Source organism: Athene cunicularia (assembly GCF_003259725.1).
Source record: "Athene cunicularia isolate RWA chromosome 8 unlocalized genomic scaffold, athCun1 chr8_part1, whole genome shotgun sequence".
In the NCBI taxonomy this organism is placed as follows: Eukaryota; Metazoa; Chordata; class Aves; order Strigiformes; family Strigidae; genus Athene; species Athene cunicularia.
This window is the reverse complement of record NW_020799109.1, coordinates 31,175,745-31,200,661: the sequence shown is the minus strand read 5'-3', so window position 1 is coordinate 31,200,661 and position 24,917 is coordinate 31,175,745. Positions and strand designations below refer to the sequence as shown.

General features: G+C 41.2%; 1 protein-coding gene across 1 annotated transcript in view; it reads right to left on the bottom strand.

The window, feature by feature from the left end:
- Window positions 1–24,917, bottom strand: part of COP1 (COP1, E3 ubiquitin ligase) — a 134,171-nt gene that overhangs the window by 67,609 nt on the left and 41,645 nt on the right. The window contains exons 13-14 of the mRNA XM_026854021.1: window positions 23,949–24,084; window positions 8,866–9,009 (exon numbers count right to left, since the gene is read on the bottom strand). Of these exons, the coding sequence (XP_026709822.1) occupies window positions 8,866–9,009; window positions 23,949–24,084 (280 nt within the window). The remainder of the gene's footprint in view (window positions 1–8,865; window positions 9,010–23,948; window positions 24,085–24,917) is intronic.

The window sequence follows — 24,917 nt, the reverse complement described above, 5'->3', positions numbered from 1 at the left end:
GGGAGATTTGATGATACTGCTTTTAACATGTCAAACTTCCCCTTGTGTGCACCTGTACCTATAATCTGTTGCATGTTTCCTTCTTATAACAGCATCCTTTGGCTTTGAAACTTTGCATTCAGAAACCTAAAGAGTTTTATTTACCCTATATAAGTCATAATCTTTAACCACCAGCTGCTAGGAGGATGCTTGAGGTGATACAGCTCAGGCAGTGCCTTCCTTGGTTCACCCCTTCCATGATATGTCATTAATTAAAAAGTGTTAAGTGTCCTCAGCCCCTGTAGGTACAAGGACTGTCCACAAATGTATCATCAAGGAGCTATCATAACACCACCTCTGCTGCCATTAGGCACCCACAGAGGAAAGCAGGTCTTGACAGTCCTATGATTTACTAGAAGCCTCATTCAGAGAGGCTTAAGTGGCTGCCTGAGGACCAAATGAAGCTGGCAGGCACTGTCCACCACGACTGTGAGGTGAAGGTTGCAGCAGTCCAGAGATAACCATGTCTGACATCTGGAGTCTTGTTTCCAGGTAGAGCAGTCACTGATGGAAGCAAAAGCAGTTCAGAGCCCTAGAGCTACAACAACACTGAGGCTCTGAGCTGGAAGCAGTCTCCAACTAATGGCAGGGGGACAGACACTGCGCTAGACATTTATTGGTTCAGACCTGTTTCCCCTGCCATCTTATCTCCACTCAAGTCAGGGGTTCAGGGAGCTTAAAGAAAAAAAAGAAATATAAACTTAACCATCACACAAAAGCAGGAAGAATAGAGCCCAGGGCCAAATCTTGGAGAAGGCAGTCTTTGATCTGGACAGCTTTGACAGTATGTCAGGCAGCATCAGCACGTGGAGGGTCCTACAGAAAGGCAGACATACTGGTGCCACCTTGGCTGGTTAGAGGATGGATGCTCTGTGCTAGGGGAGCATGAGATCCACATCTGACCAGCAGAAGAAAGCTAGGTATTGCAAACTGAACTATATAGAGGATAATAATGTAACTGTATCTTGTAAAAAATAAGTCACCCATAGCAATGAAAATTAGGAATTACTGAGTAGGTAGAAAAATATAAAGGACAGAATTTAACAGTTCTGCTTGAGATGTGATAGATCTAAGGATGTAAGCATCAGATTTGTAGGGAAAAGTAATATTTTATCAGATCAATCAATATAGATGGAGAAAACTTAAGGGTTTCAGTGCCCAAAAGCACGTGCACTAGGTCTAGCACAGCAAAGATCAAGCTAAGCATTCTGTCCCACAGAAGTCTGATGGTGTTAACAAGGGGTTAACACTCACTTGGAAAGCATTTGTAGATAGACTGAGAGGAAAAACAGGAACTGACAGGTGAAAAATGTTTAGGGATCTGCAACCACTAAGTGGTTCAATTAACACCTTTTAAGTCACACCAACCATAAATCTTTCATTTTTAAGGAAATTTAAAGGATCATAATAAACACAAAACCAATCCTGTTCCAGCTCTTTGCCTTAATTCTCCCCTTATCACCACCCAGCTCTCTTCTACAAAGTCTGAAACCAGAGCTTTCTCCTTGCCGCTGCAATACCTGAGCTTCTTTGTAACTTAAATTCTCAAAAGTAACCTTTGTAGAGCACAATTCAGGGTTGCATCAGGTGGAGGGGAGCTCCCTCTCCAGGTAAAGGATGCTTTTTAGCAAGGACTGACTGTCCTTTGTATTCTCTGGCATCTATGATGATATAGGTGATTCTGTGATACAGGCCTGAAAGAAGGCTGTCCTCGAACTGGGACACAGAATCATCTAGGTTGGAAAGGACCCTGGAGATCATCTAGTCCAACCATTCGCCTAGCACAGTTCCCACCTACAGCATATCCTTAAGCTCCAAATCAACCCTATTCTTGAACACCTCCAGGGATGGGGACTCCACCACCTCCCTGGGCAGCCCATATGCCTAACAACCCCTTCTGGAAAGAAATGCTTCCTAATATCTAGTCTGAACTTTCCCTGGCGCAACTTGAGGCCATTCCCTCCTGTCCTGTCACTTTCTACTAGGCTAAAGAGGCTCAAACCCAGCTCTCTGCAGCCTCCTTTCAGGTGGTTGTAGAGGGTGATGAAGTCTCCCCTCAGCCTCCTCTTCTCCAGACCAAACAATCCCAGTTCCCCCAGCCGCTCCTCATAGGACATGTGTTCCAGACCCTGCACCAGCTTTGTAGCCCTTCTCTGGACACGCTCGAGTCATTCAATGTCCTTTTTGTAGTGAGGGGCCCAAAACTGAACACAGTAATCAAGGCGGCCTCACCAGCAACAAGTACAGGGGCAAGATCCCTTCCCTGTCCCTGCTGGCCACACTAATCCTGATACAAGCCAGGATGCCATTGGCCTTCTTGGCCACCTGAGCACACTGCTGACTCATATTCAGCCAGCTGTCAATCAATACCCCCAGGTCCCTCTCTGACTGGCAGCTCTCCAGCCACTCCTCCCCAAGCCTGTAGCGCTGCTGGGGGTTGTTGTGGCCCAAGGGCAGCCCCCGGCATTTGGTCTTATTGAAACTCCTCCAGTTGGCCTCAGCCCATCGCTCCAGCCTGTCCAGGTCTCTCTGCAGAGCCTCCCTATCCTCAAGCAGATCAACACTCCCACCCAACTTGGCATCATCTGCAAATTACTGAGGGTGCACTCGATCCCCTCGTCTAGATCATCAATAAAGATGTTAAACAGGAGTGGCCCCAAAACGAGCCCTGGGGGACACCACTCATGACCGGCCACCAGCTAGATTTAACTCCATTCACCACAACTCTTTGGGCCTGGCCATCCAGCCCGTTTTTTTATCCAGGAAAGTATGCGATTGTCCAAACCTCGAGGAGTCATTTTTGGCAGGAGAATGCTGGTGTCAGAAATGGTGTCAAAAGCCTTGCTAAAGTCAAGGTAAATTACATCCACAGCCTTTCCCTCATCCAGTAAGCATGTCGCTCTGTCATAGGAGATCAGATTTGTCAAGCAGGACCTGCCTTTCATAAACCCATGCTGACTGGGCCTGAGCATCTGGTTGTCCCTCATGTGTTGCATGATGGTGTTTAGGATGAGCTGCTCCATCAGCTTCCCGGGCACCGAAGTCAAACTGACAGGCCTGTAATTTCCCAGATCATCCTTCCAACCCTTCTTATAGATGAGCGTCACATTGGCCAATTTCCAATCTGTTGGGACCTCCCCAGTCAGTCAGTACTGCTTGTAAATGATAGAAAGTGGCCTGGCGAGCACCCCAGCCAGCTCCTTCAGCACCCTTGGGTGTATCCCATCTGGCCCCATAGACTTGTGTATGTCTATGTGATGCAGTAGGTCACTGACTGTCTCCTGGATTGCAGGGGGGTCGTTCTCCCAGTCTCTGTATTCTGGCTGTGGAGGCTGGATTTCATCAATACAACTAACCTTGTTATTAAAGACTGAGGCAAAAAAGGCATTAAGCACCTCAGCCTTCTCATCGCTTGCTACCAAATTTCCTCCTGCATCTAGCAGGGGATGGAGACTCTCCCTGGACTTTCTTTTGTTACTGACACGCTTATAGAAACTTTTCTTGTCATCCTTGATTGCAGAAGCCCAATTAATTTTCAGTTGGGCTTTAGCCCTTCTGATTTCCACCCTGCATAGCCTCACAGCCTTTTTGTAATCACTGTGTGTGGCTAGCCCCTTCTTCCAAAGGCTGTAAACTCTCCTTTTCTCCCTGAGTTCCAGCCAAAGCTCCCTGTTCAGCCAGGGTGGTCTTCTCTGGCATCGGCTTCTCTTAGAGCACCTGGGGACCACCTGCTCCTGAGCCATTAACACTTCCTTCTTAAAGAGTGCCCAGCCTTCCTGGGCCCCTACACCCTTCAGAGAGTCTTCCAGGGGATCCTTTCAAGCAGGTGCCTAAAGACAAAGTCAGCCCTTCTGAAGTCCAGGATGTCAGCCCTGCTTAGCTCTCTCCTGACCTCTCTAAGAATAGAGAGCTCTATTATTTCATGATTGCTGTGCCCTAGTTGGCCTACAGTACAGTGTTATTAATACAGACACTACAGTATTTCTCTCCCATGTGGCTTTCCTGGGACTTAAAGGGTTGAGAAGTTACTGCCATGGTCCTCTCAAGAAAAGCACTGATCTTTCTTCCATGCCCAACACAGGTAATTTTGCGGAAACTTCAGAGACATCTACTTTTTTGGGTTTCCTTGAGACTTTATCATGGGTAAACAAATTGAATTACAAACTCTAAAACACATGGGGGAGCAAGCTGGGGAAGGGGAAAGGAAAGGGCAAAAGTTCAGACAGACCAAAAATGCAGCTTACACAGTTCTCAAACAGGTTAAACATTGAGCCCCCAGAAGTTCATAAAAACAACCTTTTGTAGACAACCTTTAGATGGCCTGCAGCCACATCCAGGGAGAAATTGAGCTGTGGAAGCTTTGAGATATGATACAAAAAAAAATAGCTACCTAAAGCTGAGATAATGTCTAATTCAGCACTGAATTCAAAGGAATTATGTGAGGCCATCTTTTATTTTAAATACTAGTACCTGTATTTTTTTCAGGTTTTGCTTTGTTCTTTAATTCAGACATAAGGCAATAGTTAACACTCCAGAGGTTTTTCTTGCCGTAAGTTGTGACAGCTTTCCTTCCTAGGAGATCAGCCTGGAGAAACTCTAGTTGAAAGCTAATCACTGACCTCTGAGATGCTCTCCTCAACCTCAGCATCCTATCTGGACACACAGAAATCCTGACACACACCCCGCCTTGTAAAGATTTCTGTGCATCCTTCATTTTATCCAGAGACACAAGCAGGCCAGTTCAGTTAGCGCTGTCAGTCACACTGATATTTCTTTCATGAGCCAGTATTTTTATGGCTGAAATGTCTCAAATCCAGGATCAAGTTACCCGGTGTCAACCGCCTCTCTGGCAGCGAGTTAAATGGAGTTAAAGCCTTTAATAAGGTACAAACTGCTGTGGTCTGACCTGCTTCAGAGTGCCAAATGCTTCAGATCCAGTCTATTACCATGACTCAACCCATGCCCAGTAATTTTAGGACTGAAATGTTTTTTAAAAAGGGAGCGATCTTTTACTGCAAGGAACATTCATGGGAATAACAAAGCTAATCAAATACTTCAGAGACATACAGAATTATTACCATTATGAATGTTTTAAAAAAGCTTTTTTCTAATCGATCCAAAGAAACCTCTGGTAGGGTTAAGAGACAAGCACTTTCAAAGAAAAAAATCTTATTGCAAAGTGAAGCAGTTACTCTGAAAACTGGAATTAATGACAGTTGAAGGTACATTTCCTTATAACCTGTTTAGTGTCAAATGTTTTCTGCACTGGAAATACAGGCATCCAACAGAACCACTTGTGAGGTTTTTCAGCATAGAGAGCTCACACATCTCCAAATAGCAAAGACTTTACAATGAAAAACACCACACGGCAAGTTTTTGCTTAATTTAAATTTAATAGTGAGAACTGACTGCCATTTCAAAAATTGACAGCAATATGCCCATGAACTACTATTAAGATAGAGCAATCACCCATTTGATTTATTGGCACAAAAAAACGAACAACAACAAAATACCATCAGCCCCCTAAAAAAAAAAAGCCTACTGATGCTTTGCTTTTACTGCAGTTGACTAAACAGATGCAGCTGATTTTGGAGGTTTGTGGTAACATCTATCACTGAAGTACAGATGCTGCAAACACAGTGGTGAGCATGCAGAATACTAAACATGGATTTCAAAAGCGTGTTTACCTAACCACACTTGTACATCACCCATTGTAGATTAACAAGGCCTAAAGCCAATTTCTTTTACCTGAACACTAGATCCCCTTATTTTTCCTCACCCTGCAACCTATTGCAAAACAACAAATCTGCCTCTTGAATACATCAGAGAAGAGCTGTGGCTCACTGCTAGCCGTTCATCCTCTTCTTGTCCTTTCCCATCTCTTCCTGTGCAGGGGGGAGCCACAGATTATTGTCTGCCATAGCTAGGGACACAGCAAGTCATAATTAGCTCACAGGGTGCTGTTTATAGCTACTACACAATGCCAGGATTTGTTTCTTGTACTGAAGCTATGAATCTGTAAATGGGATTTTTATGAGGATTTATGTGTCATCTTGTGTTTTTCCTGGAAGCTTATGCCACTGTTGTTCCCAGGGGACACGATGCACATTTACCAGAAACCCAACACACCGACTTCCTCCCTGTTCTTAAAAATAGAGATGAGAAAGCTCAGCAGATGATGAAAAAAGAATGTATTTAAGAAGCAGGTGGGTGTAAAAAAGGGGGTTGGAAAAGAGGAAGAAAGACTCAGCTACAGCTGGTACCAGGGCTCTGCTCCAGAAAAGCCTACAATCAATTACTGCTGGCACAAAGCTCAACCTTTCAGCAGGCACCCAGCTGGCACAAGGCAGAGCAGGGCTGGGCTGGTGCCAACCCAATCCCAGGCAAGGGCTTCCCTTCCCGCAGCTGCTCCAGGTCAGCAGACTTGCTCTTGGCCATACATGAGTCCTCACAAATGCCATCACCTGTCTGCTTTTATAAAAGCCCATCAGAGCTGTTGCTCCTCTGAAAGCTGAGGCACCAATGTAACTGCTAACGATTTATGCTCCATCATCATTTTTATGTTCCAGTATCACCACTCTGAACAAGGTTAACTAGGATCAATTTGGGGTGAGCTTCCCATGACACGTCTTCAGAAAGCCTAAGTGCCTGCAGACAGACAGCTCTGGTGCCACCTGAGGACAGAAGGGACATTACAAGCCATGCTGATGTCATACACGAGATTCAGCAGAAGAAACAAGTCATCAAATCCCATCCGCACACAGAGCCCCTTATCCATACTGGGAGGAGAGGTACCACCTGTGTGCTACAGCAGAACTATGTCTGTCTTCGATATCAGAAAGGGCACTAGCAGGTAGAGTAAGCCTCTGAAAGAAGCTGCACCTCCACCCACATTAAGATCAACAGCTTTAAGCCAAGGCTTTTTACAAAAAGAAGGCTCTACTTGTTTAGATTTTATTAAAATACAGGCACATTTCCAGCATACTGCAATATTCTGTAATGAAATTACAGCCTTCATATATAACTTCTCCCTCAAGCTACGCCACTTCAGAATAGCAAGTTATTATGCTGCTCAGCACTGCGCCAGCGAGTTCCAGCACCAGTGACTGGCAGCACAGCTAATGGATATAGCAAGGATGCATTTGACTGACAGCCTAACTTTATTTGTCAAAACCAAAAGCATCCACATTCTGAAGGAAGGTTGATATAACATGGAGGTGCCAAGGGGAAAAAAATGCATTTCTTCAGAGGAATGAGAGAAACTAGGGCAAGGAAAATGGAAGAGAAAGACCCTGTCTGCCTTCGCTGAGGCAGAGTGTCAGAGGACAATGCATTTAGCATCATCATCTATATATATGTATAACGTATATATGCATGAAATTTGAGAAAGAGAAGAAATCTTGACTGCAAGCAGTATCTTGTCTGGAGCACAAAGCTGACAGGAGTAACATCACTGAAGGCATTAATGGGGCTTTTCTCACCAGCAGCTGCCAGAGGAGGAAGAACAAATAACTTCCTAATACCTGGCAGGATTGTCCTGGTAGGTCCCTGTCAAATTTGAAGTAGCAAGTCTGAAAGTTGACACAGACAGACCAAGAAATACCAAACACACTTTGCTTTTCCCCTTGTAATTAAGGCAAAAGGTATTAATCGCCTGTTAGATGGTTCTCCTATTGTTCTGCTCTTGTCTCCAGAATAATGCTGAACAGTGTGAACTCTGCTATGACTCAGGCAAAAATGCAGAACATTTCACAAGTCAACCAAAACACAAGCGCCATAATCAGTATGGCCTATCAATACAAATCCCATCTTCAAAGTCAGTCCTTGTGTCAGTTGCATTTACACATCTCCTTCATAAAACCTTGTCACACAATTCCTGAGAAAAATCAGCATAAGTGATCCAGGAGTGACACGACAACTACAAAACTAAATGTGAGGTTTACGATATAAAGTGGGCTTGCAAACATTATTAATCTTGTTGCACAACATTTTGTTTTTGTTAAAACTAGACAGTTGTATCAGTTTATTACTTACACATTTGTGGGTGCTTTACTGTTTTTTAACGTGTAGAGTACCAAATAAAAACAAATTAGTTCAGAGATGCTGGTGACTTGTATTATAAGACTGAATTGGTTTGATTGCCTTTTTGAGCTTTAACAGAATTTTTGTATTAGGATTGTAAATTAAGCTAGCTGGATTCTTCCAGTTTAAGTTCTAACATGGTAATCTATATTTCTTTGGTTTAAGTCATCTAAAAAGATGACAGTAATGATAGCAACACAGACACAAAGATCAAACAGGGTCTTTTCCCAAGAGCTTGATATTAGGAGGCCCAACAGAACCGTTCTTCAGGCAGACAAATTCATAGGCAGAAGGTGCAAATGAGGCACATTTCCTGAGGACTATCAGCCTCTCAGCAGATGAACAGAACATGAAGGAATTCATGGTTATTATAAAGTGGACACAGAAGTTACCTTGAGACAAGCTAAGAATTTACTTGGAGCATATCCACTACTCTGCTTTTACTCTTTTAACTGAGTAGGCATCCAAAAACACTTGCAAGGAACACAAAAGCAGTTCGCTACCCTATGTCCCTTCCTTCTCCAGATATGTGGGCCTGCCCTTACCTTGGGTGAGCCCACCATACACAAGTAAAAGTGCTTGTGCCACCCAATCCCACCTAGAGTTCAAAGCAAGGTCTCCACTGGCTCCTGCTTTCCTTTCCTCTCCCATTCCCACAATGGATAAGGAAAGCAAAACAGTTACTGCACACAAACAAGCAAATTGAAAAGGCCCTCTGAGTTCAAATGCAAAGTCAATGCCTACCTGATTTTGGAATTACAGGTCATTTCATTCTCAGGGTAGTGAATATCCACTGCATCCTGAATGACCGTGCCATACTCATAGACTTTAATCTTCTTTGTCACCCCAGCGATGGCAAAGTAGTCACAGTCTCGGTCGAACTCGATACTGAGGAACAAAAGCACACGTTGAGAACTGTGTAACAACACACATTCACCAGCAGAACATTTTACCACCTAAATGATGGTACAGTAGAGCTGATAAATCACAATTTGCAGTTAGCAAATACCCCATTCAGAGCACATATGCCAACAGCATGGAGTTCTTGCTCTTGGGTACCATTTTCTAATCCCTCCAAACACACCCACATCTCCAATTATCGAAACAGACTTTCTGCAGTAGCCCAATCCCCCCCACCCAGCCAAGATTGGGTTCAGATGCTCCAGAAGTCTTCCAGTTCAACTACACCATCTACATTACGCAGTACCCAAATATCAAATCAGACAGCTCACCCTGGAAATGGGCTTAACATTCAGCTGCACAAGCTGTACACTCTATGAACGTGCCCATTGATTCCTTTTGGCTCCACTGCTGCATCCCTTAGCTCCTATGTACAGCAGCATGGTGAACTCAAGTGTTAATGCAGAGCAAACCAGTATTTGTGAAAAAAACTTCTAAATTCCCTGAGTAACAAGAGGGTCAAAACACGTATCTTCAGTACTGTAAAAACCATGCATCCTCTGCCTTCCACTCGGTTGCTTGTGGAAACCAAGGCACCTTCTTTCTTGAACTGCAGGGCAAGTTTGTAATAGATATCAATGAAGTTGGAAGTAAAAGCAGTCACCTTATAACAAAGTTAAGCTGCAAATGAGAAAAGCCTGAGGTTGTACATGAAATACATATGAGAGAAAGGCAGGCAGCAGGTTATAACCAGCTAATGTCATTGCTACCTTCACAGCTTAGAAGAGCTTAAGAGAAGGTTGTTAGATACCTAGTAGTCAGAGAAGTAAACCTGCTTCCTAGGAGCTCCTGCCAGCCTGCAGCCCATGTCACTGCAGGCAGGGCAGGGTAGATGTGCACATACACTTAGCTCCTTTCAGAAGCATCAGCCTCAGAGACACCAGAGTTTGGTACTCCTCCCAGAAAGAATTTGGGGGATGGCATTTGCTCTCAGTCCCCAGCTTTCTATGATCAGTAACCAGCTCTCCTCAGGTCTCTTGACTAAGCAATCAATCTAATACTTTGAGAAGTCTCTTTTGGGGTTCTTCCACTCAGTAACTACTTTCAATCTCTGCTGTTCCTATCATCTTTTTTCCAAGAAGCCAGAGCACTTGTGAACCAGGCAGCAAGTTCTGAACAGCAGCAGAGAAAACTGAGTTTACACTGATTTAACATTCATATAGCCTGAAAAATCCTGGAGAGCAGGGGTATTTAAAATACCTTTCTACAATTGTAAAGCATTAAACCAATTACAAGAACAGAGAGGGTTCTTCAGGCTGCCCCTATAGCTATAACAACTAGCATTTTCTACCCCTCGACAGCCGAGAAGTCAAAGGCACTGCAATGCTTTCAAGGGAAAATAAATTTAAATGCCAACGGAGTTTAAGTTCTTGTAAAGGAGATATCATCAAGTTATTTTTAAACTGTGGAGAGAACGGATTGTTGATATGCAGTCTAACTGTATAAAATAATTCAATGAAACAGCTTGCAACTTGGCCTTTTAATTCAGGCACCTAAACTTCTCTGAAGCAGTGGCAGGAGACAGTCCCACTCACTGTTGCTTCCTTGATAGAGGAGAAAAGAACTAGTTGGGTCCAGCCTGCAAAGTCACGAGCTTCCAAAAGACAAAGAAATGGAACATGCTTATGCCTGGGGAATCAATCAAGCAAGCATGCATCTACTGAAATAAAACAGGAAAGGGAAAGAAGTCATCTAAGCTGCCAGACTGCTCTCCCCTGCCCCAGATCTACCCTAGTCTAATCACTTTTTATACAAACAGGACAAAAGCACCATTCAGACCTGTCTTGTCAGCTCACCCTATTCTATGGAAGACTTTTATAATCGAAAGCCTCTATAACATTACAATGGATTTACCTGTACCACAATCTTAATTAAACCGCTGTCTCAGCTCCTGCTCGCTGCCCTGTGGATTCAGGTAAAGCGTAACTAAACTGATGGCAGCGATTCATCTACTTGATTCAATTTATACCCTTAGCCTTCTGCTGAAGAAAAAAAAAAATGTATTACAATGCCTGATAAAAAGCCAAGTTATTAGAACAGAATAGAACCTCTCACCTGGGGTGGGTTTGCTTCTCTAGCTTTAATTCAATTTTTTTTTTTTTAAAGAGAGACATGCTGTAGACATAACAAATGGGTATTTCAATGTCTATAAAAAGTTAACACATCATTAAAAAAATTAATAAACAGCATCAACCAATGAAATTTATTGTCAGACCTGTGACCTTCAAACAGCAAAGACACTGCAGGGAGAAAATATATGCAGAACAAAACCACCACCTGTACAGATGTTTGCTGGCTGTAAGAGAGCCAGGCAAACCCAACACCACAAGCTTAACACATACTTGCACCTTGGCTTCCATCTCCTATGCAGAGTCCTGGTCCAAAAGCTGTTCTCACTTTCTGCCATTCCACCTTTAGTAACCGATTTACATCACACACCCCCCACCCCACCCCTCAACAATCTAGTGGCTAATCAAGTGGATTATTTACCATATAAAACTATTCCTAATATTTGCAAAGCTCTTGCTTCCTCCTGCACTAATCAGGATTAGTACAAACAGCCCACTTAGATAGCAACAGTTATTTTCATGCTTTTTCCTGTAAGTTTTCTAAATACCTTTAGCGTTAAGTAGGGCTTATTTGCATTTAACTAGCTCTTATTTGCATTTAACTAGCTCGATGGTATTCCTGTCACTTACCACTTGAAGCCTTTGTGTCAACATATGAGCTTGCTTATACACAAGCTTATCTGCATGAAAATTTGCAAGGGAACTTAGTTTTATTTTGTCAAAAGATACAGCAGGGCCAGCTCTGAAGAACAACGTTCTGGTTTGCAGGTGATACATTTCTACAAAGTGAATTAGTCATTAACACAATGATAACATGCAATAGAGGAGTAGCAAATAGTTTATCCTTTTTTGTGAAAACGGCCATTGAAATCAAGAGACAAACCAGCTGGACAACAGCATCCATTTCACACATGGTGAGAGGCAGAGCTATCAGTGAGCCAAAGCAACTCATAAAACATGTATGCAATGGCTATTAGCATCCTGCTAAAATAAGAGCAATGTATTTTGGTAGCACTATTTTAGTTAGACTTAACGTGGCACTGACAATGAACATTTTCACCATCTCAGAGGTCAGATGGAGCACCAACTGTCTGTGTGGTACAAACCTACCTCAGTACTAGCATGAAGCAACTTCCTCTAGAGATGGGAGACCAGTTCAGACAATGTTCTTTTTTTTAAGGAACCACCGGAGGTAAACCATATTTTAGATCATTTGAACGTCCAGTTAAGTTCACTCTTGGACTAGCAGTAATCCTTGCTCTTCAAAGATGTGTATGTTAGAAACAATTAGCAATTGCTCCTTTTGGTTTTTTTTTAACCTCCTTTTAAACTCCACATTTATGACCAAAGACTAGCTGAATTTTTATAGGGAATCTTTTGGGGAAACAAAAGCTCCTGGATATTTGAAAAATATGTATAAATGTGTAATATAATTGACTTATAAAAATCAAATTGTAAGGAACTGATTGTTTTGTTCTAGGGAAAAAAGAAGAGAAACATCTCCAGATACCAAGTCATCACTTTCTTTTTCCTGAGTAGTTATTGACCAGTGTCCTATGGAAATACCACTAAGAGCTGCTAGAAAGTAAACACATTCTCAAGGGTTCAGGTTTCCCTGCTGCTTATCTTTATTCTTAATCTGTGAGATTATAAATCAAATGCTTTATTTAATACTAAAACCTACAACCTTGGAGAGCACTGATAGCATACAAATGGAATTACAAAAATTGCTTCTGAAACATGTCTGGAAGCTTGGCATGGTGTTGAGTGTAGACCCGTAAGGAAGGAGTAAAGCATGAGCATTTACTAGTTCTGCCATTGTGTAAGCCTTGCTACCTTTGCATCTTGATGGTGTGTGCAGTTCTCCACACCCCTGGAGGACACACTGGAGTGAGAGAATGCATACAGATGGGCAACTAAATTGATTCAAGGAATGGAGCAGCTGTCTTACCATAAGGCAACATCAAGACTGGTGCTCAATAAGTTACTACTAGAACTAGGAGGCACTCACCAAAAGATTGATTTGGGACAGACAAGGGTTCCTTAGGCATCACTAGTTACAGTTAAAGTAACTGTAACTAGGCATCACTGCGACAATTGCTCTTCTCCCGTTCCCATACATGCACACTCTACAATTGCTACTACAATCATAAATGCCTCTGCTGTGACTTGGTAATGAGATGTGACCATAGCAGTTGCCATTTCCACAAAGTAGATGACTCAGTCCCTCTCATGGGACTATACGTATATATTTATGTATTCCTCCCTGAATATACCAAAGCCTTTCAATTCTAATTCTACTTATTACAGTGCTGTTTCTACAGCACCATAACCCCAAATCTTATCTTGCCAGGGCTCCATATTCAATTGCAATATGGATATACTGTTTTCAGTTTTGGAGAGACTTAATTGGTGGGAGGTAGAAGAGAACAGCAGCTTTTGTTTTTCACTCCCATTTCCTTAAAGACTTTCTCACTTTGTGCTTCCACTCCCTGGCCTCTGAGAGATATCCTGTCACTTCTGCCCATCCCAAGTCTCACCATCTTATAGCCTGGCTGCCTATTTCCAAAGCCCATTTTGAGGTATTGAAGTAAACGATAGAAATTTAGGTTACAACCCAACACCACGACCAAAGACTGTTTAGCACTGGGGACCAATATAAACCTATAGACCTGAGAGACTGTTCTTACCGCAGACTGATACTTTAAGGCAAAGTAATTAGTGTCACTAAGCATGCACTAGCATAATAATTTGTAGTTTTTAAAAACAAAGCTATATTGAAACATAGAAAGCTATTACAGCACTCAGGTTTTGTGCTCCAGCTCAAAGTCTGTATTTTGTCACATATAAAACCAAAGTCCAAGACAAAGCCTATAAAGTTTCAGTATCAAAAGATTGTTTTGCTAAAGCTGAATGGCTGAAATTAAAAATGTTACTTTTTTTGTTTTTAATAAAGCAACAGTTGCATTAGTTACTCCTCAATTCAAAGCACCACCTAAATAAGGTCACTGCTGGTATTCTAAAGTCCTTAACCTGCACCATAGGGAGAAGGATAAACCACAGCTGGCTGAATATATTCCCTGATTCAAAGCCCTGTGCTGCTAAACGTTTTCCAATATAAACTGAGCAAGCACATCACAATCCTGGACAGGTTATTGCAGTCTCTACTCTCTACTACCACTTAAAAAAACCCCTTTGATTCTCTACACTGTTATATGGATAGGTTAATCATATGAACAAGACTTCACTTAAATGCATCCTGTCAGAGTAAATATCTTCATCTGTAAGCAACATATTAACTTGGGTTAGATGTGACCCCCAGATAAAAAGAAAATTGCCCGATTTGTCTTCTAATCAAGGTAAAGTTATCTTGGCTGCTATAAGTACAGCCTCTCAATGGATCAGATTCAAGTCTAATGGAAGTTTAACACAAACATGGGACAGAAGACCCCAAGCTATTTAAGTCTGATCTCCTTCCTTGTTGTTTGCGATGTTCCAGCTCCAGGTTCAGCAGCACCAGTTACTGTTGAATGTACCTTGCACACTGTCCCCTGACATCACACCTCCTCAAGGCTTCAAACAGCTGATGGGAATACACACTTCCCCTGAGCAAACCTCTATGTAAATCATAAAGAGGAGACACTAGAAAGTCAGCTCTGTGTTGATTATTTTTTTCCCCATCCAACAGCTGAAAAACAGACAGGGAAGGGCATTTTAACAGTTCATAGAAGCCTGCACTGCACAGAAGGACAATCCTCAGCATCATGCTCTCCTGGGAGGACATTATTGCACCAGTCATGCTGCAGTCACACTTTCAGCTTTTTTCTTGCAGACACAGTAGCCTGGAGTTTTATTTTGCTCCGTTTGAAGAAAGGCTTAAAAAAGGTACCACATTGACAAAATAATATCCATGGGCCTAGTTCCGGGCCAACTTCATGCTCAGAAAAATCCTTTTAAGTGTAATGAAACGCCATCAGTTCTAACAGAGACCACTTAGAAATACTCTCATTCCATAAAGAGCTTGTTTAAAGGAGAAAATTAAATCTGAATCGAGGAGGTTTGGTGGGCTTAGTTCCATCTCACAGCTCTAAAGTCAAAACCAGAGCTACTTTCATTCTTTGTCATTGCTAGATAAAACAGAATCATTCTTTTTTAAAACCCAATGAGAGAACATACTATGCTAGAGAGATGAATTATACTTGCTGCAATAGCTCAACTTTCAGAACCAGGATCCCCCCTACTTTTGAGGGGGAAAGCAAGGGAAAGTGACCCTGAACCTAATCTCTAAATACAACCCAAAATTTCCCATGAAGACATAGCAGACTTTCAGCCTTATCTATAGGACTCTAGCTAAAGACATCCCGTTCTACTGCATTTTTTTTTTTCATATGCATATTCAGGAGAACCTGGCTTAATTAGCACTAATTATGAGAAAACCTATGGGGAACTACTGAATTTTGCAAGCAACCAAACATAAAGCGTATTGATGAAAAGCCACTTTACTGCTAGGCGATGCTCTTCTGCATGCTGAAGAGAAGATGACGACAATCCCAGGGTTTATATGCCAAATACACAAAAGTACAATGAGCCAAAGCCGTTGCAAACAACTGCCATGCAAGTTAATGAGGATTAGATTCAGTTTTTCCACAAACACCATTTAAAATAAGCTAGAGTAGGGAAATGTTAACTAAAAATGCCAACAGTTAAACGCAGAATTTCTTACAACACTATTTAAAATCCAAGCCAAGTTATCAGTCTGCCTGCTGTAGTATTTTGGGTAACCTATCTATATTTGAAAACCAGGTTCTGCCATTTCTCCCAGCTGGGCTGATACACAGTAGGTTACAAAAAGCTCTGACAGTAAAAGGAGCACATCCTCAATGTTAAGAGAATAGTAAGGTTGAAGAGGTTTTAAGTCTCCAAACATACTCAGCTGCCTTCTACCCACATTCAAGCTTGGAAAACACTTCCAAAAAAGAGGGTAGCAGCCTCAGCCCAAGCTGTATAAGGAGCAGGTTAGAGGTAGGAAACCCCACTCCACAACAAGGTTATTGGCACAGCAATACCATCTTATCAAGATTATGCCATTAAGTAGGAAGGAACTCAATCAGTTGTGATAGACATTGAAGTACCTTCTAAGTAAGGCCATTCTGATGCTTTCAAGCTTGTTTTGAAGTCATCACATTTATTACTACACCAACAAGGACTTTGTTTCTTCAAAATTGAGCACAGCTGGGGTAGGGGGGCGAAGAGGCAGGGGGAAAACATGCATCTGGAAGAGGTCTGAACAGGAAATCTCCATCAATACGGGGACTGTAAACAACACAGTCCATCTGCAGGCTCCAATTCATGATTCCTCCATGATTTAGCTGCACCAGCTGAAGACATTTCTGACTCCAGCTGACCACGTTGTCAGACATACCATTTCCGAGAACAAATCTCTCCCCCACGCAGCACCCCAGTGCACAGCCTGCCATATTATTAACACAAGACTCTGAATTCACCCGGCACCACCATCAGCTCCTCTGCCAGACACCCTGCAGCAGAGCATCAGGAGGGACAGCTGGAGACAGTAACCTCTTTAGACACCTCAGCTCAATCCAACAGGCACCGCAAGTCAGGGCGCCAGACTCCATAAATATCCAGTCCATATGCCGCAGATGAGCTGTCTTGAGGAGCCAAAGAATAGGCTGGGACAATTAACTCCGATGGTCCTGCTGTCTTGTGATGATGAAACAAGGTTAAAATGCCATTTGAAGTATTTTTCATCCCACTGTTAAACTGGTTTCAGGAGATTATTTTGATAGTATTTAAAATCTTTTCTGGTCAGTATTTTGTATGTTATTCTTAAACTATTCTTTAGGAAAAAATAAAGGTACTATGAATACCCCTAATTTCATACAGTCTCATATAGAGAAACTTGATCTGACTTCCACCTTAATTTGCACATATATAATACTATAAGAACGTAAGTGTAGCTTCATAACTTATTTTACAAAACATCTATGAAGCATATAAGTCCCAAACATCTGTCTTGGAGTTTGTATTTATTAATACAGACAATAATCATTACATCAAGCCTCTTCTCCAGACTGAGCTGCTCGTAAGGTTTTTTTTTTTCCTCAGAACTGTTTAAGCCCACACCACATGTCTTTACATGCCTTAGCACACCACCTCAATATTATTTTTATTTTTCAAATACCTACCATTTAATAGATTAACTCCTCTAGTTACCAAGGAAGGGACAAACAAAAAATTCCAAAGGCATGCTAATGCTTTTCAGATAACTACCTCCTAGCAAATTCTGGCATTTCCAACAAATATGGCTAGAGAATTAAAAGAACACTGTAATAAGCTACAGAAATTCATGTTCTCTTAACAGGCTTCTTTCTTCAAGCAGACACAAAAGTTCACTGTATCAACACTCAACATTGAAATTAAGCCAAAAAATTGGGGGGGAATTAAAGCAAATCTGTCTTTGTTTTTTTACCAACACTGTTGGTATGGAAGTTCTGTATCTAAGATGCTGTGAAACCACAGTTTTAATGGTTTGCATGTCCAATTCCCAAGGCCAAGACACAGCACCACTGCTTTATGATAGCCATTATTACCTGAACATCAGGAGGAACAGAAGGGCAGCTACCTGCAGCCTCGCAGAAAAGATTTTTGTCCTGATCAGTCAAGGGATGGATGCAGTGACACAACGCAACTTCCACATGGTACCATCCTCCTACCCTAAATATTAATCTCTCAGAGGACATTCCTGATCCTACAGAATCCATCTTAAATTCCTGCACTTTTACAAAACTTCTCTTCAAAAAAGCCCAGTCTTATTCTAATAAATATAATCCTGTTTAAACTAACCTCCATTTTTAAGTGGGGGATACCAAAGTTCATAGGAAGTGAATTTACTTTGCACTATACATGGCAAACCCACACAAGGACATTGCTTCTCCTTAAAACCTAAGGCCAGAGGAAGACTCCCAGAAGAAAGTCAGGGACAGGGCCTCAAATTTCTAGTGAGCTGATCATTTACCTTTATCACAAGAGTACCATTCCCAAGATTTGGAGGTCTCTAATCCAATATCCTGCTCAGAGCAGGGGCAGCTCTTTAGTCAGATGATGTTCAGGGTTTTCTCTAACCAGTTTTTGAACACCTCTAAGGATGGACCTTGCGCAACCTCTTTGGGAAGCCCGCTCCAATGCTGGACTGCCCCACACTGCAGCCAGTAACCCCTAGACGACATTTGTGAAGAAATGGAAACTGTTTACGTAAACTTCACAAAGTTTCTTCAAGGTATAGAAAAAAACCACGAAGAGAAATCATGGTTTAATACATCTGGTTTAAAAGCTTATTCCCAAATTCATCAAGAGACTGTTCAATACTTTTAACAGACCATTTATAAAAATTCACAGAGTTTAAATCAAACTAAAAAACTCATCTAATTATCTGCAGATGGAGACAAGTTTGAAGTATTACAAGAGCTTAATGGGAAAAAGATCTTCCTACTACCAAATAGTCTGAAATTACTAGGAAAAAAAAAAAATGAGGTCCCACTGGCAGTCACACAACTTATTCATTAACTTCCTGATACCAAGTTATTTAAGTTTTACATCTGAAAGCTTATGTTGATGGAAAAACAGATTTCTCTGCAATGTTACCAGGAAGTATGCTGTTCAGTTTGAGACTGAAGATATGAGCAGACATGCTCTTTTCTGGTTTCAGAGTCCCTGGTTAGTATTAGCAGCCAGTCCTGGGGACTTGGAGGGCTATGTTACAGACAAGAGCGCCTCTGAATTCAGAGCTCTGAACTGACATCCATATAACCCTTCTGCTGGGTACAAGTCACATTTAGCTTCTGCTCAAGAGATCCAAACCACAATTATATACTAGGAATGTATCAGTTCTGTATTCCAGAGAAAAAAATAGAGAAAGTAAGGGAAAGGCTCTGTACTTTACTCATATTTAATTAAACTAAACCCCATTTGAGCCCCAGACACCCTCTGGTCTATGGGCCAATACCTCAGATAAAGTAAGAAAGAAAGCCACAGGAGAAGCACAAACTTGAAGTAGATTCAGGGTATTATACTTCAAGTTTCCTTGGCCAGTCTGTAGTCTAAGTCTCTTTATCCAAGCATTTCTCTCTTCCTTCCAGCTGTGGGAACAGTCCAAGTAAGACAGATCGATCCACAATTTTGAGCTGCCACTTGTTAAAAAGAGTCCATTTAAAAAATGATCGATTTAACAGACTATAAGAAAAATTCAGCCCTCCATTTCTCATCTTCAAGGAGCAGCATCTACTGTACTCTGAAACATAATCCTGTGAAGGATAAATGCACTTGCATTTCTTTCATTTATCTTCACCACCAAGATAGAAGCACTGCTGGTCACCAACTTAATAAAATGGCTCATCTAATCCTAGCTAGCCCAGGGCATTAAAAAAAGGAAAAAAGAAGGGAGAAAAAAAGGGGCTTGTTACAATAGATACAGAATTAAAAGGTACCTTGTTAAAGTCCAGATTTGAGAATTTGTTTGGACATGTAATTGTAGTCCAAATGGAACAAAAAAAAATAGAATGTTTCAATGAAGACATGGAAAAAAACATATTCCTAATGGATGTTTTTTCTTTTAAGCTCACCTTGGAAGAAAGGACTTCGGGTCACATTACTGAAAGCCTCAGCACAAACAAAAATACAATCTTGAAACTGACTTAATTGTGCTGTTTGAATATTAAGAAAAACCTCTTCATATCTTGTTCATTACTTATAGGCAACAGAAAAATAAGCAAGCAGTTATAAAAAAAGAATAATGGACTCCAAAGGTAACATCCAGTTTTTGAACACTGGCTCAAGATTCAACCGATGAATTAAGCAAGGTTTCAGCAGCCAAAGAGCAAGTTGTTTCTTTCCCTCTCTGTAAATCACTACACCTTTAGATAAGTATTGTTAGTCTGGGCCATCTAAAGCCCTTTGCATGTAATTTTAAGACCTTTCAGATAAATGGTAAACTAACCCAGAAGAATTTGAAGTCTGAGCAGATGACAAAAACCCACACCATTTGCCCCTAATACTCAGTGCTTCTTGGAGAAACACACTCATGTTTCCAGACCTGGGAACCACCCAGCAGGGAGAACCAGCTTTCTGGTAGCTGGGTTTCAGACAGACATCTTGCTGTAGTCTGTTTCTTAGATTTTTCTGGTCTTTTTTTAAAATATGAAAGACTGCCACATTATTCTGAAGGCCTCTGACAGTGCTAAAGCAATTTTCTACATAAATCATTGTAATGCTAACACTGCAGTTTACAGACTCATCTTTAAAAGAAAGCCTTTACTATTTACTGTCACAGCAAGCAGAGAGAAGAAAAGTTAAGCTCTGACACTGCTCTGTCTGGGGGCATAATAAATTAAAAAAATTATTCCTTGGCCCAATTCTAACAAAGCTTTACATACTTGTGAAAATCCTATATTTACTTTGTACTTAAGAGAACTGAGTGTATGAAAAAACATTTAGCATGCTGAGGTACATACACATTCACACTGCAAGCAAGTTGAAAGCCCCCCAAATGTTAAAAGCAAAACTCAGTGATTGGCAATTGCCAAGCCTTTAACATGTTTTCACTTGAACATTCTTCTCTGTTAATCTGTTTTTCTGGAAGGAAATAAGGGAAAAGAGGACTGAAGGTTGCAAATTTTGCTTGTGAACATGTTTCTAAACAAGGTAAGGAAGCTCTCCCCCTCTCAGGGCTTACCATCAACCTGTGTGCACCTTTCTAAATAAGGCCATAAGCCTGTGATGGAAGATGTGCAGTTTAGGTACCAGCTCTGCATTGGTCCCCCGAGCCCTGGCAGCACCACAACCGACGGCTGCCACCGTGCGGATGCTGCCTGGCCACCGCAGGGCCGCTGGCCAGGCAAGGCTCAGCGCAGGTCCCTCCGGCAACCTCACTGCCAGGCTGGGGAAACCGGGAACTGGAAAACAGAGCCTTAGCTTGTTCCTTCACCCCAAAAGGCAACTGTAGCTTTCCTAAATATTTCATCAGAACTTTTATAGTAACACAACATACACAGTATTGTTTACAGGCTTTTAGTAGTCCACAGGAAGTCCAGACATTCATGAATATGCTTGTGGCAAGGCACTCTGGAGAGTACTGTTGCTGCTCTTTATATAGAGTCTTTAATTACACTTTTCATCTTGTTACCATAAGCCCCCTTCTAAGTAGACATCAAGATTTTGCAGATAAAGAATATATTTCCATCTTCTTTCTTCACAAAAATAAAGCTAATGCATCTTAAAAACATCTTTAAGACAGATCTTCGGAAGTCCAGTGTGTCAACTTCATTGTAGGGTTAAAACAACGGAAATCAAATGCTTGTATTCTATCCATTTGTAACAGCAGCTTTTTTAAAAAAAAACCCAACAACTAAATTAAGTACAAGTTTAGCTTCCAGTCAATTCTACTTTTATTCTTAAGTATTCTTAAAATATCCCTTTAAAACTTAAAAAAAATTTGTGAGAATTCCTTACTTATTAACTGTATCTTTGCTTTGTATTTAAATGCATGTGTCTCAACAGCATCAGCTAAGCAGCCAGACTTATTTTTTGCCATTTCATCAGTGTTTCCTACTGCACACCCAGGAACACCTTTAGAAGTCAGTGCAGTGGACGAGACTAGCAAACTTTTCACAGAATTTTTAAAAATCAAAGTGATAAGCTTTTAAAGTGCCCCAATAAATAATCTGGTCCATCCATGGGTACCTAAAAGCTGCTCTCATTATCTTAAGTTGCCATCACCAGGACACATGCATCATTTAGCTTCACAGACCCTCCCTGAACTTGAGTCTATTGATTTGGATGAAGAACAACGGTGAACAGAAGTGTGTTAGCCAATACACACAACATGTAAATTCTTGATTAACAAATTCAGTTTTTAAAGGAACTGTTTTGATAGCCAGAAGCTAAGAGTTACAGCAGCAGCATGTTCAGCAGCCCTGCTTTACCAAAAGCAGTTAAGGACATGCTCAGATTTGAACAGTCTTACTCAACCCACACACTGAAAACGCTAAAATTTCTTAAAATGCTTTGATGAATAAAAAGCATCAGCAGGAAGAACACTGAGTTGGAAGCCAAGTTATTTTTTAGTTAAATGCATTTAACTACAGATTCTAGCACTGGCTTGGAGAGAGGCCCCGCAGTACCTTCATTTTAGAAACAGTAACACACATACTTTTCAAACATATTTCACCCAAGAATTCTAATGCCTTCAAAACTGAAGCAAGATTTACTGCCCTTCCAGCATTTTCTAACCAAATACCACAAAAATGCTGCTCTTGCAGAATGTCAAGGAAAAGAAAGGGCAAAGGAGAAAAATCCAATCCATGGTGAAGTTGGTAGCTGAGGAAGTCTGTCTACATTGCAGTGAGATTCCCATCTGCATTTCATTGCAGTTAGTGTGAACCCAATCAGTGCAGGTTAAATATACGTCAGATCAGTGATTATTGTGTTCTGACCTCTGTGGTTAAGTCGGACATTATACATTCCTACTACATATTGCAGTAGTTAAGGAATCAATGCTTTTTTTAAAAAAAGTGTATTCTACGCTACACATGCTCCATTTCTTCATAGTGCAAACTTCTTGGGGTCTTTCAACAAACATTCAAGCTGTTCTGTCACTGTCTGAATGGCCCCTTCATAAGGTCATTCTGATCAAGACTCAGAAAACCCAAGTTCAATTCAACATGTCATTGTAATGTTTCTTTCAAGACCTCAAGTATGGTCACTTTGGTTCTCCTGCTCCCTATATATGAAGTGGTAATATTACTTCCCTCCTTCAAAAGGTTGCTGTGAACAAACATGCTTGAATTTGTGAAGTGTGTCCATAAGAAGCTAACGGGTCTTGCATATATACCATGCAGAACAGATTTCCCAGTTAGCATGTTGCATTGTTTTTTGCAGCACAACCAGCTCCAAAGCTACCAGAGACTAAAGTCCCCCAGGGTATACTTCCACAGCTGCTGAAACCAGTTTAATGTTAGGGCTATCAGGAGGTCCCAGCCTCTTCCTATCCCATGTGCTCCTAAAGCCTGATCCTTAAGGGAGATGGTTCATGAAGCTAAACTAGAAGAAACTAATTCTGTTGAAAGACAGTCAATAACATTTCACTAGTTAAGCATCCAAACTGGTCCACAGGAAGCTCAGATGAGCTTCAGCAGCAGTGCACAGGACATGACCACCCCACACAACAGGGGATACAGAGTTGGCAAGAACAGAGCTGTTGACTTGGCTTTACCACAACTACCCTCTCACTAGTGTTTAGCATTGAAAACAGAGCTTCCAACACTCAATAAGTTCAAGCAGTCAGTTAAAAACAACTCAGCTTTTTAATATTTGCCATAACAACTGGATCCATCAACAATATTTAAAACCACTGCAGATTCTTAAAACACCAAGAAAGATGGATGTTTCTTAAAATGCTAGAACCACATCACTGACAACATACTAACATGAAGAGAACTGAGCCTACAACAGGCTTTGTGCTTTATCAAAACAGCTGCAGACACTCACTAGCACCTCAAAGGTTTTGTGTTCAGTCTTGACCAACACCAAGGGAAGTAAAAGGTACTACCATAGAACCTGAGTGCCTTTGCAGATCAGTGATAATCACACATCTGGAAAACTATTTTGGGGAAACAACTGCAAAGTGTTATACATGTATACAACCTGTTTAATATAGGTTATTAACTCACCCTCAGCAGCCTGTATCAGCATGAGATACACTGTCAGAGCCACAGTATATCTTACCTGGATACTATGCTGGAGCCATTGTAGAGGTCACTAGCGTATGACAGCGTTGCCAGGGGTCGGACAGAATTGTAGCGCGTGAACTTGGATAGACACTCCTGAAACTCATCCAGCTGGCTTGTGGTTCTGCTGTCATCTAGGGAGAGGCAGCACCATTGGTGAAGTCAGAAACAGAGTAAGATGATAAACAAACTCAACAACAAACAAACAAACAAAAAAATCAAGATGTATGTCTTCAGTCACATGAAGACATACATCTTGATTTTTATTTGTTTGTAATCTGGGGAAGATACTTGGTCAAAACGAGGTTCTCTCACCTCTAGCATCCCCCGAAGGCAGTATGATTTCTTCAGAGCACAAATTAAGTCCTTCCACTGCAACACTGGAAGAATCTAACATGCTGAGAATCTGCCTAGAGATCACAACTACAGCTTTCCTGGTAATCTCATTTTATTCAAGCTCAGAGCCCATGGGTCATATAGATTATTAACAGAAAACCTTTAAGCATATCAAAATGCACTGTGAAGAGCACATCCAGTTTTCTAAGGAGGTGAAAATATATTTCTTTCCATATACTTCTGTTATAATATGCCTACATTTGGTGTCAATTACATTCAAAATACTTTTAGTAAAAAAATATTTTTGTTACTCCAAAAGCAACAGAGCTAAGGGAGAGTTGCTTCAGGGCTGGAGAAGCAAGACAAGCATGAAACCAGAAAAGACTCCCTGTTTTGTGAAAATTAAGACCTTCAGCAGATAAGGTCAAACTGAGCCAGCTTGAATAATGATGATAAATCTTCTGTGGGAAATGGAACAGTTTATTACAAAAGTTAAAACTAAACTGCATTGTAGATAGTTGAGTATCATTCCCCAATTCCTCAGTAGCCCCAACTTTTCTTAGTACAAACAGAATTTTATTGCAGCCATTTTAAAATTTAGTATTTCTTAAATAAGTAAAAATTTCCAACC